General features: G+C 33.6%; 1 protein-coding gene across 1 annotated transcript; it reads right to left on the bottom strand.

The window, feature by feature from the left end:
* Positions 1-3,298: 3,298 nt before the first annotated feature.
* LOC119614998 (BMP-binding endothelial regulator protein-like) lies at positions 3,299-10,130 on the bottom strand (the record flags this gene model as incomplete). The annotated part of the gene is given in 9 exon segments (XM_037971084.1): positions 3,299-3,559; positions 3,562-3,988; positions 3,990-4,273; positions 4,276-4,536; positions 4,539-4,569; positions 4,571-4,869; positions 4,981-5,193; positions 8,955-9,137; positions 10,031-10,130. Coding segments are annotated over 9 exon segments (1,881 nt in total), but the record flags the coding sequence as incomplete, so codon positions are not given.
* Positions 10,131-13,563: the final 3,433 nt, after the last annotated feature.

Here is a 13,563-nt window from a genome sequence, read left to right as displayed (position 1 = left end):
TGCTAAATGAAAATAAATAAGGCTTATGAGGTGAATATTTTTGATTTTTAAGATTCTTTTTTTTTCAGTGTATTTTTTTCTTTTAGTTAATGGCCTATTGTTTAATAGTTTTTTAAATTATTATCGCTTTATTATTAGTTTATATCGAGTCTTGTGGTTTTTTTTTTTTTTAAGTAATTTTAGCTAAATTATTAAACTAAATTAAAGGTCAAAATTATAGGCTTAAGGGTTACAAATGTTCTAAACCTTGATTTAACACAGTCTTAACACAATCAATATTTTTAAACATTTTCGAGTCGTTTATGATCCTTCAATGTGATTAACACCTCTTTTGATCGGTTTTGTCTAGTTATTCAATAAGAAAAGTGGATTGGGATATATAAATATAATAAAATGCCTTTTTAAACAATTGAAGAAATGGACCTGGTTCAAGAAACAAAGTCATGTGAAGGGAACTTTGCCGCAAAAGCCATCGGATTGCTTACCGAACTTTTTGATGAATATGTTTCAGCGGTTTTAATAAGCTAGAGATATTTCTGAAAAGTAGATTCTGAATACATAGATCGCCTAGGCTTTGCAGACCAAGAATTGAAGGCATTAAAATTATGAAACACGAGCTCTACTGAAGCAGCAATTTCAAAACTATTGGGAGCAGAAAGATTCATATCACAACAGAAACATTGGGTTCTATACGAATTGAAACCGAGAGACCTTGTTAAACAAGTTTGCTTGTCCGAACAATAAGCCGAATAAACGTAAGAAATAGTATGTGAAACCCGACTAACAAGCCGAATCGTCAACAAAGCTAAATGTCCATTGCTCTAGGGCAATACGTTGTATTTAGTGGGGCTAAAAGGTTCCTATATATTAGGAGTTGTTGTAATCTGAACAGACCATCACAGGGAACCTGAACCGATCCGTTTAAAGCGATTAATGACCGAAAAATGGCCAGACATAAAAGTGTAATATTCCACAATGTTGGTCACATGTTGCAATACCTATTAAGAACTATTCAGAAAGAAGTGATTATGAAGTTTTGTCTCACGCGCCTTGAAGTCCAAACTTCTCCAAGTCAAACTATTATTTGTTTCGTTCTATGCAGACCGACGTTTCACTTCAGAACAGGATACACTGAAATTGGTTTGATTCCTTCTTGCCCTCTAAAGATGAGCAATTCTTTTGATGGGACAAAAGGTTCCTAACTATTAAGAGATGCTGAAATCTGACCACACCATCACAGGCAACCTATACCGAATGCAACTGATCCGTTTGAAGGGAACATTGACCGAAAAAGGGTCAGATATGAAAGAGTAGTATTCCACAATGACAACACTTGGTCGCACGTTGCAATACCTATTAAGAACTATTCAGAAAGAAGTGATTGGGAAGTTTTGTCTCTGAAAGCTTTTAAACTTTGAAACTATCTTGATTTAACGTAACTTTATTTTAAAGCTTTTTTCATTTGTGCAGAGTTTAATCTCAATTTAAATCAAATTTTTATAAAAAATCTCATAAATATTGAACTTTAAAAAGAAAGCTTTTAATCTGTACTTTCTTTAGTTTATATTCAGCTAATTTGTCTTAGTATGAAAGCTTTTAATAAAATGCAAAAATCGATTGTACATTGTAAAGTTTATATTGAATTGTTTTTAAGCTTGATTTAAGAGCTTTTAAAACTGCGGAAAGATGCCGTTATTTTGTTCAGAGCTTTATCTTAATTAAATAATTTTTTTTTAAAGCTCGCAAATATTATAGAACTATTTAATAAAAGCTTATTAAGATATGATTTTTAACATTTTATTAGAGTAAGTATCAAAGTATTTAACTTAAAAAGCTTTTAAACGAAAATCTTTCTAACTTAATTCAGCTTGATTTTTATAGCTTTTAAACTGCAATAATCTGTTTTGGCAAAACATTTGATTAGGATGAAGTTTTTAAATATTTAACCAACAAAGCTTTCTTACTTTCTCTAGCTTATCTTAAGTTAATTTAGCTGCATTTTAAGGCTTTTAAACTGCGAATATCTGCTTTACAAAGCATAGTTTATATTGGGTTACTCTATTAAAAAGCTTTTAAATTTTTAAACTTACTAGTCGACTTTTCTTAAACGAATCTATTGAAAGCTTTTTTTCATATTCATATAAAAGCTCTTTTAAATTGCCTATAATTTTGATCTTTAATTTTGTGAAATATTTCTATTTAAATTGTTCTATGTATATGTAAATGGAATGTTTAATGAATGGTTGTTTTTGCATGCGTTTTGTTTATAATTAGAAAACTAATGCAATAACTAAAATATAATTAAAATTAAAAAAAAAAAAATAATAATAAAAATAATATTTTTAATATAATTGAGATCTATTTTAGGTTTAATTTCTTTTATTACGAAATTTTTTTCAAATTTAGAAATAATTTAAATTTATTCAATGAAATTGAATGGCTCTTATTTTAGGAATAGTGGTGCAAAGCTTTACAAAAGCTTTGGTGTTAATAATGATCGAATGGTGGTGAAGAGTAGCCGAGTTAAGATAGTTAGTTAAAGATCATGGAAGAGAGCAGTTTGAAAACAATGAATAAGTTTTTTTAATTAGATAGTAGCTTAAGAGCCCTTTGAAAAAAGCTTTTAAATAAGCTTTTGTTACAAAAAGCTTTTTTTAAGTTCTTTTTTTAAAGCTAGAATCACATTTAGAATGTTGTTTATGAAATAAGAGCCATTTCAGGAAAAATATGTATACAAAAGAAAACAAAATATTTTCTACAAAAAAAACCTAAATAATTAAAAGCTAAACAAAAAAAATTAAAATAAAATTATATAAAAAAAGAAATATACACAAAAGCAATATGCTCTTAATAATCGGGTTATTACAATAAAAAAAATAATATTTCTCTTTTTTGGGGTTTTAATATTTAAGAGAAAAGTAATGACTTTGCAATTTTTAACATTTAAAGCAATGATAGGCAGAGAGTAAAGCAAATTTGCTCTCTGACTGCAAGAGAGCTTTATGAGAACTTTTTGTCTATCGCTGTTTCATCAAATTTCATCTCTTAATGAAGTAGAATGTTTGTTATTCGAAACACGTATACACTCTCTCTCTCTCTCTTTAAGCAGCGATAGTCATAAACATACATTTTGAGAAGTCTTTGCCTACCTCTGCTTTATAGTTTTAAAAAGAGGCTCTCTGGATTTTAATAAGTTTCTTTTAATCACACCAGAGCGCTATTAACAAACGAAAGAGAGTCTTCTTTGTTTAGCAGCATTGAGAGAACTTAAGAGTATTAAATTAAGCCATTTCTTTGCTCCTTAATAATAGCAAGAGAAAATTGTTATAAAATTTGATCTATAGCTATTTTCTTTTAAATTTTAAATTATTACAATAGAGTATAGTTAACAAAACCGTAACGCTTTTTTTCTCTTCTTTCCCAACGGAAAACGCTTACACCTAGTTTATCTGCGTATCTCTCTCTCGCTTTGCCGCTCAATGCAATGGTAGTGGTGTACGCTCTGGAGTCTTCGATGTTAATAGAACTTTCGGTACATGTTTGTCATGAAATTCCTTTGGATTTCATTGTAATTATGTTGAGCTTTCTTGTGCTTACGCGCACCTCTCTGGTTAGCCAGGGGTTTGCGTAGAAAACTCAAGTCACCATAGTAGGGATTATCCTGCAGGAGATAAAGTGTGGTATTAAAATCTCTTTTCCACATACCATACGGACACATGGTAGAAGAACGCCAATCAGGTAAAGTGACACCCAAACGTTGGCATTCGCGGGCATAGGCGGCAAAACTATCGCAATGACACATGCCATCCGGACACTCGCAAACATCCATTTTACAGGAATCGATATAGTTGTTGGGATTTAAACGATCATTACAATTGCCAAATACTTCGGCTATGCGCAGGGGTCGACACAAGGCATTGGTTTTTCTCTGTTTGCAGATGGGTTGTACAGCTATGTTCTCTTTTTTACGTGAACAGGCCTTGGGACCCGCCAACTTTCCAGGAATTGGCAAAACGCCATACCTCAGTGTGATTAACACCATCACGACTGGTGAGATCATCACGGGCCAAACCATTATAATTGCCACACAAGCCACATAGTCTACGTTTATAGGAAGAGGGGGCCATGATTTGCAAATAATTATTGCCATCCCATTCTATACTCAAGCCCAGCTCTGTTTTCAATATTATGCTCTCCTTTAAACGTTCTATGCTAGTAATGGCTCCCTGGCTATAGGGCAAAACCACTCGACTACCATTTACCTTAACTCTCATCTTTGGCCCAAATTTACTCGTATACCACGCATTTTCAAAGTAACCGTTTTAGTCCAAGACGAGGTATTCGTACCACGTCCATCATTAGTCAAACGTATCGAAAACGTATGATCACGACAATCGGAAGCTAGCAGATATTTACAGGAACCTTGGAAACTATAAAATTTACCATCAAACGTTTTGAAATGAGGATCACCGAAAACGGTACAAGTGCCAGCGGTCTCTATACACTTGGGACAACATTCACCCGGCAATACCTTTACTCCTCATTCGAACGACACTTTATGGCCGGACAAACGCATCTCCGAACAGCGTATATTACCCGCTGTACAACGACACGAACGACACGGTCCCAAATTCCAGGTTTCATTATTTTGATAACTAATACCATTCGAAATGCATTCACTGCGTACCTCGGATATTATACAGCGTGGACAGCAACCATCCATTTCTTGATACTCTGGCGAGCATTCCAGTATAGGGCAGGTTTTACGCTCACATATACTAGTGCCATTGGTGCAAGTACAATTCGTGCAGCGATCGGGCATAAATTGGATTTTGTCATTGAAAATTTTGTGATTAAAAATGCATTTTCCTACAAAGAGTAGAAAAATGGTAATTAGGAAGGATGATGAGGATAAAAAAGTTTTTAACTTATCATTTCAATATCATTATTATATTTATAGTTAATCATTATCATTCTCACCTGGTAGTGGCATAAATTCTCTTTGTTCCATACAACGTGGACAGCATTCGTTGGGTAGTAGTTTCTGTTTCGAAATGGGACATTGTAAAACAGGACATGTTTTTTTGGCGCACGTTAATTGATTACCCGTACATTGACACACCAAACAACGATCATCGATTGAGGCGACAACCTCTTGGCCTTCCAAAACTATTTGTCCATTGATCTTGCAACCTTTTTGTTTGTTTGTTTTTGAGCATAAAAGAGAAATAAGAAAATGTTAAATAAAAGAAACTTAAGATAAGGTTTGTAGAAATAAAATGTTTTTAAGACGAATTGAAAGATCAGTTCTTAATTAGAGATCGGTATTAAAAAAAGCCCTGAAATAGTGAATAGTAATAGAGAAAAAAAAGCTTCTAGAACTCTTCACAAGAGTAAGTATAGCGCTTAAGGTTTCACTTTGAGATATACATATATGTTTGTGTAGTGATTTGTCATGCTTTCGAAATTACATAATTTCTCGCAGAAAGTGAGAGTAAGAGCTACGCATACAATTAGGACTAAAGATCTCCCTTACAGAAACTTTAATTTGTATATATTTAGCGAGATTCCACACTTTAAAAGTGCAAAACAAAAGTATTTTGGAATCATTCTTTAGGACTTCTGAAATTGGAACTCTTTACTGGATATAATTGCTCATAACTATGGTGTATGTTACATTTTTGATTCTCTTGAAAATGTGTCCTGTTTAAATGGCCTTTGGTCGAAATTAACTTTCTTCATATATGGAACATTTGGCAACGCATGGACCTTATGCTATTCCCTAGAATTACTTGACTCGCGGTAGAACAAGAGCACCTAACTTATCTGGAACCGGTGAACCGCAGGACAAAGTTTTGTCTTGTGCCGGTTATTGGTGATATCCCTTAGTTGACCTCGCGGGAAGATAATGTTGGTTTCACGATGAGGTCTATAATTGGGGATAAGTTCGATACTGTGGCATAAAAAAGACAACAGATATTGTTCCAAAAACTAACTGTGGGGCTAAATATGTGTTCTGGGTTGAATGGTGATGAATGTGCGGTATCTTACTCAGATTTCGTCATTGAAGTTTCCTTCTTTGTCAGGGTATGTTGAGGAGTTGCGCTGTTCACACCAGACATAGCACAGTGGGTTGTTCCCTAAGAGTAAGAACTTGTCTTTGGTTCAATTAATGGATTTGTATTTCGATCTACTGATTATGTCTATAGGTGCTGTTCCATTCCAACTGCGTGAACGAATGTGATGATTATGTATCTCGGAAGTAACGTAACGCTGCAATGGTCAGAGCTGAAATAACATGAGTAGATCAAGGATAGGGGATCATAAGTGGGCAGAGGTGAGTCGTCTCTAGTTCACCCAGTTCTGAAAGATAGGCGTTTACGTAAAGCATTCCGATATTTGAGCTTAGATAACAAATCGTGGTCATTATGATTTCAGATAGGAGTTCGTGGTCAAGCGGAATAAATATAAGAGCAGAGATACACCACCCTCGATAATCCAGAAAGATGTCCGTGCTCTCTCTCTCTATAGGTGCTGTTGCTGTTCCATTTCAACTGCGTGAACTAATGCGATGCTTATGCATCTCGGAAGTAACGCAACAGTGTCATGGTCAGAGATGGATAGCATGAGTAGATTAAGGATAGGGGATCATAAGTGGGCAGTGGTGAGTTGTCTCTAGTTCACCCAGTTCTGAAAGATAGGCGTTTACGTAAAGCATTTCGATATTTGAACTTAGATAAGAAATCGTGGTCATTATGATTCCAGATAGGAGATCGTGGTCAAGCGGAATAAATATAAGAGCAGAGATTGACCACCTTCTATTTAAACATCCAGAAGGATGTCTGTGCTCTCTCTCTCAATTGAATGTAGCACCAATAGAGGTTAACATAATTTCGGAAAATTAAGGCGAAATCAGTTGATAAGGTTAAAACTAAGAACGTATTGAACTGTAAGAGAGCCATAGCCGATAGATCCCAATTTGCTCGGTTAAAATCGGCAATGCAAGTGTGAATAAAGGGAAGGGAACTTGAGGAAGTTAAACTGTTCGAAGCATCTTATGAACCAGGGCACTTGGAGATAATTGGGAATGTCATAAGGAGTAGGGAAGTTACGGAAGTTAACCTGACGTGTGCGAAATCGTTCGATGCAACGAGTTGGATATCAAAATCATCAGTGAGAGAATCTCATGTGGCCACTTGTAGTAATGGAACCTTGGGATGGACCGCAAAAATCCTATGAATTGATTCCAAAGAATGAAGGAAAAGAGATCTCATCAGAATAAATAAATAATGGCCGAACGTATTCAGAAGAAATTGGAACATGTAAAGGGGACAGTGAAATAGTGGAACACTTGCTATGTCGTTGTCAGGCTTTCGTTGAAAATTAGATCTAAATATTATTACCAGATATCATATCCTTTAGAACACTGATTGGAAAATTCTTGGATCTGCGATCAGAAAATTAAGTTTCTAAACATTCATAGATCTCTAGAGAAGGGTTTGCAGCAACATTTTGCAAGTAAGGTAGAGACCAACCTATATACTATAATGTAGTCTACTATGACCCTAAGTGGGAACTCACCATATCCTCTGAAGAGAGTGTAAACACTTACTCTTCGTCAGCATCAGAGCTTTTTCGAACTAGTTCACTTACGAGTACCTAAATCTAATTACTAAAAGGTCTATGTTGTAAACAGTAAAACTAATTTAAATACCGATTACCGGGTAGGGTATTAAAGTAAACAAAATATTGCAGGCGGCAAGGAAACAGTAAATAAGTCAGCAACATATTATGTCTGCTGTGATTTTTTCGTCCATGTTTGTTGATGTTGTTAAGTTAATTATAAGTCTCTCTTAAAAAAAAAGGGATAATAAGACAGCAATAACAACAACAAAAAAAGTCATGTTTTCAATCATGTTGCATTCAATGGTGAAATCACGATTTCATTGTTCTTAAGTTTCTTTTGTTCTCGTATTTTTTTAGGTTGTGTTTGTTTAAACAGCAACAGGCCTTCTTATTTCAGGGACCACACAAAAAAAATGTTTATTTTTGTTTTTTTATATAGTTTTTTTAATTGTTGATATGTTTATACCCTACACCACTACATATATAAGGTGGGGGTAGAATATTTGTTCCATCAACAACTAAAATTATATAAATATTCTGAATTCGGAGACGATTTTGAAACTTGAACATTTTGTTTTAGATGTCTACATCAGACAGGCTTCCGAAAATCAGTTACACAACTTGTATCCATCTTTTATAATTCATCCTTTAGATATAAATTAGATTGAGAAATCTTAGTACGAAGTTAAAAAGAAGATCAATTGGCCATAGCTCCCAAATAAGGTCCACTTTCGAAAAACGTTTTGAAAGTCTACTTTTGAAGATACATTTTTGTCATAGTAGAGTATTATAAAGTCGATGCAATATCCTACACTGTATGATATATTTATTTAAACATCAATGAAAATTAATATGAGAATAAGACATGTTATGTGGGATAGAGAACAGTAGTTCTTATGTTCAGTTGGTTGTAGTTTTTACTGTTGTTGTTTTTTTTTTTTTTTTTGGTTTTGTTTGAACAAAACCACAACAAGTTGCTACATGTTCAAACATGATATTAATAATGTTAGACAATATACAATTGCCTTAATTTAAGGAAAATAAAATAATATCACAATTGTTCTATATGTATAATGATCAAAGACAACAACTAAGATATTATGGTGGCACTAAGTTTTGTGACCGAGTTTGGTTATCATAAGGAATCAAGCAATCGTCCTTAAGAACTTTCGATTCATACTTTGCACAAGTTTTCTAAAGGAACCCAGAGAAGTTGTTATTTTCCTATAAAGTAATTTTCTATCGATATCGAGGTGTAAGAAATTTAATATAAACTGTTTCACCATTTTGCAAGCTTTTGAAATAAATCTGATTCTTCTTTTACTTACCTTGACATGTTGGACAACATTCTCCCGGTTTTGGTTTTGTCAATTGACTGTCATCACACTGCGTATAGCATTTCATTATTGTTTCGGTAACAACACTGCCAACGCATTTGTATGATTTACACGGGTCTTCGGGGTCCGTCCATTCCGAGCCACTGGCATAGGGGATGCCACGAAAAATGCAACCTACAAATATACGAGAAAAAATATATTTTTTAAGGATCTTTAGTTGTATTATAAGGAATTGAGTGAGTATCCAATTGTAAGCGAAGAACAAGTTAAGACTAACATCGTAATTAAGTTTTTGCTTCTAAACGGAGGTATCTAATGTTCGGTTCTGTAGAGGTCTGTTGGTTGTATTTCTCTATAGATCCCGATCAGCTAACGGCAACCATATATATATGCTTTGGATCCCTATCAACTAACAACAAATTGAGATTGTATCCCACAATCAGCCCGTAGGTCCCGTAGTGATTTCTGATCACACCTATTTTCTCTAAACCAATTGGTCAACGTTGCCTTCAAGTAAATAAATGAGTGGATGTTGTCGATAGGTATTGTCCGTGAGTTTTCGTTGACGTTAATAGTGTTTGACCATAGGGTTAACCTTAACTTGTATATATTAGGATATTCGTCACTGAGAACATTCATCGTAATCTGAGCAAAGGCAGTTTAAGGCCTTTTCTCGTAGGAAACTGAGAGCGAAAGTAGTTGGTACATTACTATACACACGGTAAAGGGGAGAGGCGACATTTTAAACTTTTTTTGGTAATGTCGTTGACTAAGGCAGAGCCAGTTGTCTATTTGCAGTCGAAGTTCAGTGTGGTTACTGTGTCAAAAGATTCAATTGGCTTTCTCCTATGACATGACCAAGTTAATAAACCTAGTGACCCATTGGCTAGCTTCTGGAGACCCTACGTATTAGGTTAAATAACTAGCCCGGGACTGTCTTCTGAAACTGCTGAGGTCTTTTTATTCTAAAAATGTCGGCTTTTAATCGGCTTTTTTGAAAAGTATGTTTTTGCATGTTTTAACTTTTCCTCGTAAGGAAAAAGATATCCTTTGAGTACTTCACTTACCTTTGCATTTATTGCAACACGTATCAGAGGTTTTCTTTTCCAATAAATAACAATCATCAATAGGCGGACAACTTTCCTGATGGCACTTTACGAATCCATTCTGTAAAGAAAATAGAAAAACAACATATATAAATAAAACAGATTCATTAAACTAAATAATATCAATTTCAATTAAACTAAACATCAAAGTTTGCTGCAAATGTAATACCAATTTCATATTTTCAATACTTGTATCACACCAATTCAGCCCGTAAGCTTTTTATTCTTATAAATTTGGTTAAAGCTTTAACTTTATCATAAATTCCCATTCCCAATTTTAATAAACAAAATTTAATATTTCTTCATTGGTTTTACTTTTCGTCTTAGTTCTTAATTCCTAGTTTAGCTTAAATAATTGTATATTTTATTTTTATAAATAATTTATTTTTTGTTTCGATTTCAGTAACTACTGAAATCTTAAAGAGTAAATAAATAATAAATCTATAAATTAACTTGAAAAAATTACGTTAGAGAAATATTTTGCAATAATATTTTGGCAAAAAAAAAACAGTTTTGAAAAATAGAAACATTATAATAAACTACAACACTTAATGTTGGGTTAAAAATAATCGAAAAAATAATACAGTGTTAAGGAAAAGTGAGTTGACAGTTGTGTAGTATATAGTCTAGTCTATAGTCTAGTCTATAGTCTAGTCTATAGTCTAGTCTATAGTCTAGTCTATAGTCTAGTCTATAGTCTAGTCTATAGTCTAGTCTATAGTCTAGTCTATAGTCTAGTCTATAGTCTAGACTATGTAGTCTAGTAGTCTATAGTATAGTCTATAGTATAGTCTATAGTCTAGTCTATAGTCTAGTCTAGTCTATAGTCTAGTCTATAGTCTAGTCTATAGTCTTGTCTATATCTAGTCTATATCTATTTTATAGTCTACTACTATTTTATAGTCTACTCTATAGCTAGTCTATAGTCTAGTCTATAGTCTAGTCTATAGTCTAGTCTATAGCAGTCTATAGTCTAGTCTATAGTCTAGTCTATAGTCTAGTCTATAGTCTATATAGTCTAGTCTATAGTCTAGTCTATAGTCTAGTCTATAGTCCTAGTCTATAGTCTAGTCTATAGTCAAGTCATAGTCTAGTCTATAGTCTAGTCTATAGTCTAGTCTATAGTCTAGTCTAGTCCTAGTCTATAGTCTAGTCTATAGTCTAGTCTATAGTCTAGTCTATAGTCTAGTCTATAGTCTAGTCTATAGTCTAGTCTATAGTCTAGTCTATAGTCTGTCTATAGTCTAGTCATATAGTCTAGTCTATAGTCTAGTCTATAGTCTAGTCTATAGTCTAGTCTATAGTCTAGTCTATAGTCTAGTCTATAGTCTAGTCTATAGTCTAGTCTATAGTCTAGTCTATAGTCTAGTCTATAGTCTAGTCTATAGTCTAGTCTATAGTCTAGTCTATAGTCTAGTCTATAGTCTAGTCTATAGTCTAGTCTATAGTCTAGTCTATAGTCTAGTCTATAGTCTAGTCTATAGTCTAGTCTATAGTCTAGTCTATAGTCTAGTCTATAGTCTAGTCTATAGTCTAGTCAGTCTAGTCTATAGTCTAGTCTATAGTCTAGTCTATAGTCTAGTCTATAGTCTAGTCTATAGTCTAGTCTATAGTCTATAGTCTAGTCTATAGTCTAGTCTATAGTCTAGTCTATAGTCTAGTCTATAGTCTAGTCTATAGTCTAGTCTATAGTCTAGTCTATAGTCTAGTCTATAGTCTAGTCTATAGTCTAGTCTATAGTCTAGTCTATAGTCTAGTCTATAGTCTAGTCTATAGTCTAGTCTATAGTCTTGTCTATAGTCTAGTCTATAGTCTATTTTATAGTCTAGTCTATAGTCTAGTCTATAGTCTAGTCTATAGTCTAATCTATAGTCTAGTCTATAGTCTAGTCTATAGTCTAGTCTATAGTCTAGTCTATAGTCTAGTCTATAGTCTAGTCTAGTCTAGTCTATAGTGTAGTCTATAGTGTAGTCTATAGTCTAGTCTATAGTCTAGTCTTATAGTGTAGTCTATAGTGTAGTCCTATAGTGTAGTCTATAGTGTATTCTATAGTGTAGTCTATAGTGTAGTCTATAGTGTAGTCTATAGTCTAGTCTATAGTCTAGTCTATAGTCTAGTCTATAGTCTAGTCTATAGTCTAGTCTATAGTCTAGACTTATAGTCTAGTCTATAGTCTAGTCTATAGTCTAGTCTATAGTCTACTCTATAGTCTAGTCTATAGTCTAGTCTATAGTCTAGTCTATAGTCTAGTCTATAGTCTAGGTCTATAGTCTAGTTCTATAGTCTAGTCTATAGTCTAGTCTATAGTCTAGTCTATAGTCTAGTCTATAGTCTAGTCTATAGTCTAGTCTATAGTCTAGTCTATAGTCTAGTCTAGCTAGTCATAGTCTAGTCCTATAGTCTAGTCTATAGTCTAGTCTATAGTCTAGTCTATAGTCTAGTCTATAGTCTAGTCTATAGTCTAGTCTATAGTCTAGTCTATAGTCTAGTCTATAGTCTAGTCTATAGTCTAGTCGATAGTCTAGTCTATAGTCTAGTCTATAGTCTAGTCTATAGTTCCAGTCTATAGTCTAGTCTATAGTCTAGTCTATAGTCTAGTCTATAGTCTAGTCCTATAGTCCTAGTCTATTAGTCTAGTCTATAGTCTAGTCTATAGTCAGTCTATGTCTAGTCTATGTCTAGTCTATAGTCTAGTCTATAGTCTAGTCTATAGTCTAGTCTATAGTCTAGTCTATATCTAGTCTAGTCTAGTCTAGTCTAGTCTATAGTCTAGTCTATAGTCTAGTCATAGTCTAGTCTATAGTCTAGTCTATAGTCTAGTCTAAGTCTAGTCTATAGTCTAGTCTATAGTCTAGTCTATAGTCTAGTCTATAGTCTAGTCTATAGTCTAGTCTATAGTCTAGTCTATAGTCTAGTCTATAGTCTAGTCTATAGTCTAGTCTAAGTATAGTCTAGTCTATAGTCCTAGTCTATAGTCTAGTCCTATAGTCTAGTCTATAGTCTAGTCTATAGTCTAGTCTATAGTCTAGTCTATAGTCTAGTCTATAGTCTAGTCTATAGTCTAGTCTATAGTCCTAGTCTATAGTCTAGTCTATAGTCTAGTCTATAGTCTAGTCTATAGTTCCTAGTCCTATAGTCTAGTCTATAGTCTAGTCTATAGTCTAGTCTATAGTCCTAGTCTATAGTCTAGTCTTAGTCTAGTCTATAGTCTAGTCTATAGTCTAGTCCTATAGTCCTAGTCTATAGTCTTAGTCTAGTCTAGTCTAGTCTATAGTCTAGTCTATAGTCTAGTCTATAGTCTAGTCTATAGTCTAGTATATAGTCTAGGTCTATAGTCTAGTCTATAGTCAGTCTATAGTCTAGTCTATAGTCCTAGTCTATAGTCTAGTTCTATAGTCTAGTCTATAGTCTAGTCTATAGTCTAGTCTATAGTCTAGTCTATAGTCTAGTCTATAGTCTAGTCTATAGTCTAGTCTATAGTCTAGTCTATAGTC

Source organism: Lucilia sericata, unplaced genomic scaffold, assembly GCF_015586225.1.
Source record: "Lucilia sericata isolate MDLA Ls3-8-SP2 unplaced genomic scaffold, ASM1558622v1 Contig003871F_arrow, whole genome shotgun sequence".
NCBI lineage: Eukaryota > Metazoa > Arthropoda > Insecta > Diptera > Calliphoridae > Lucilia > Lucilia sericata.
This window is presented reverse-complemented; position numbering and strand designations above follow the sequence as displayed.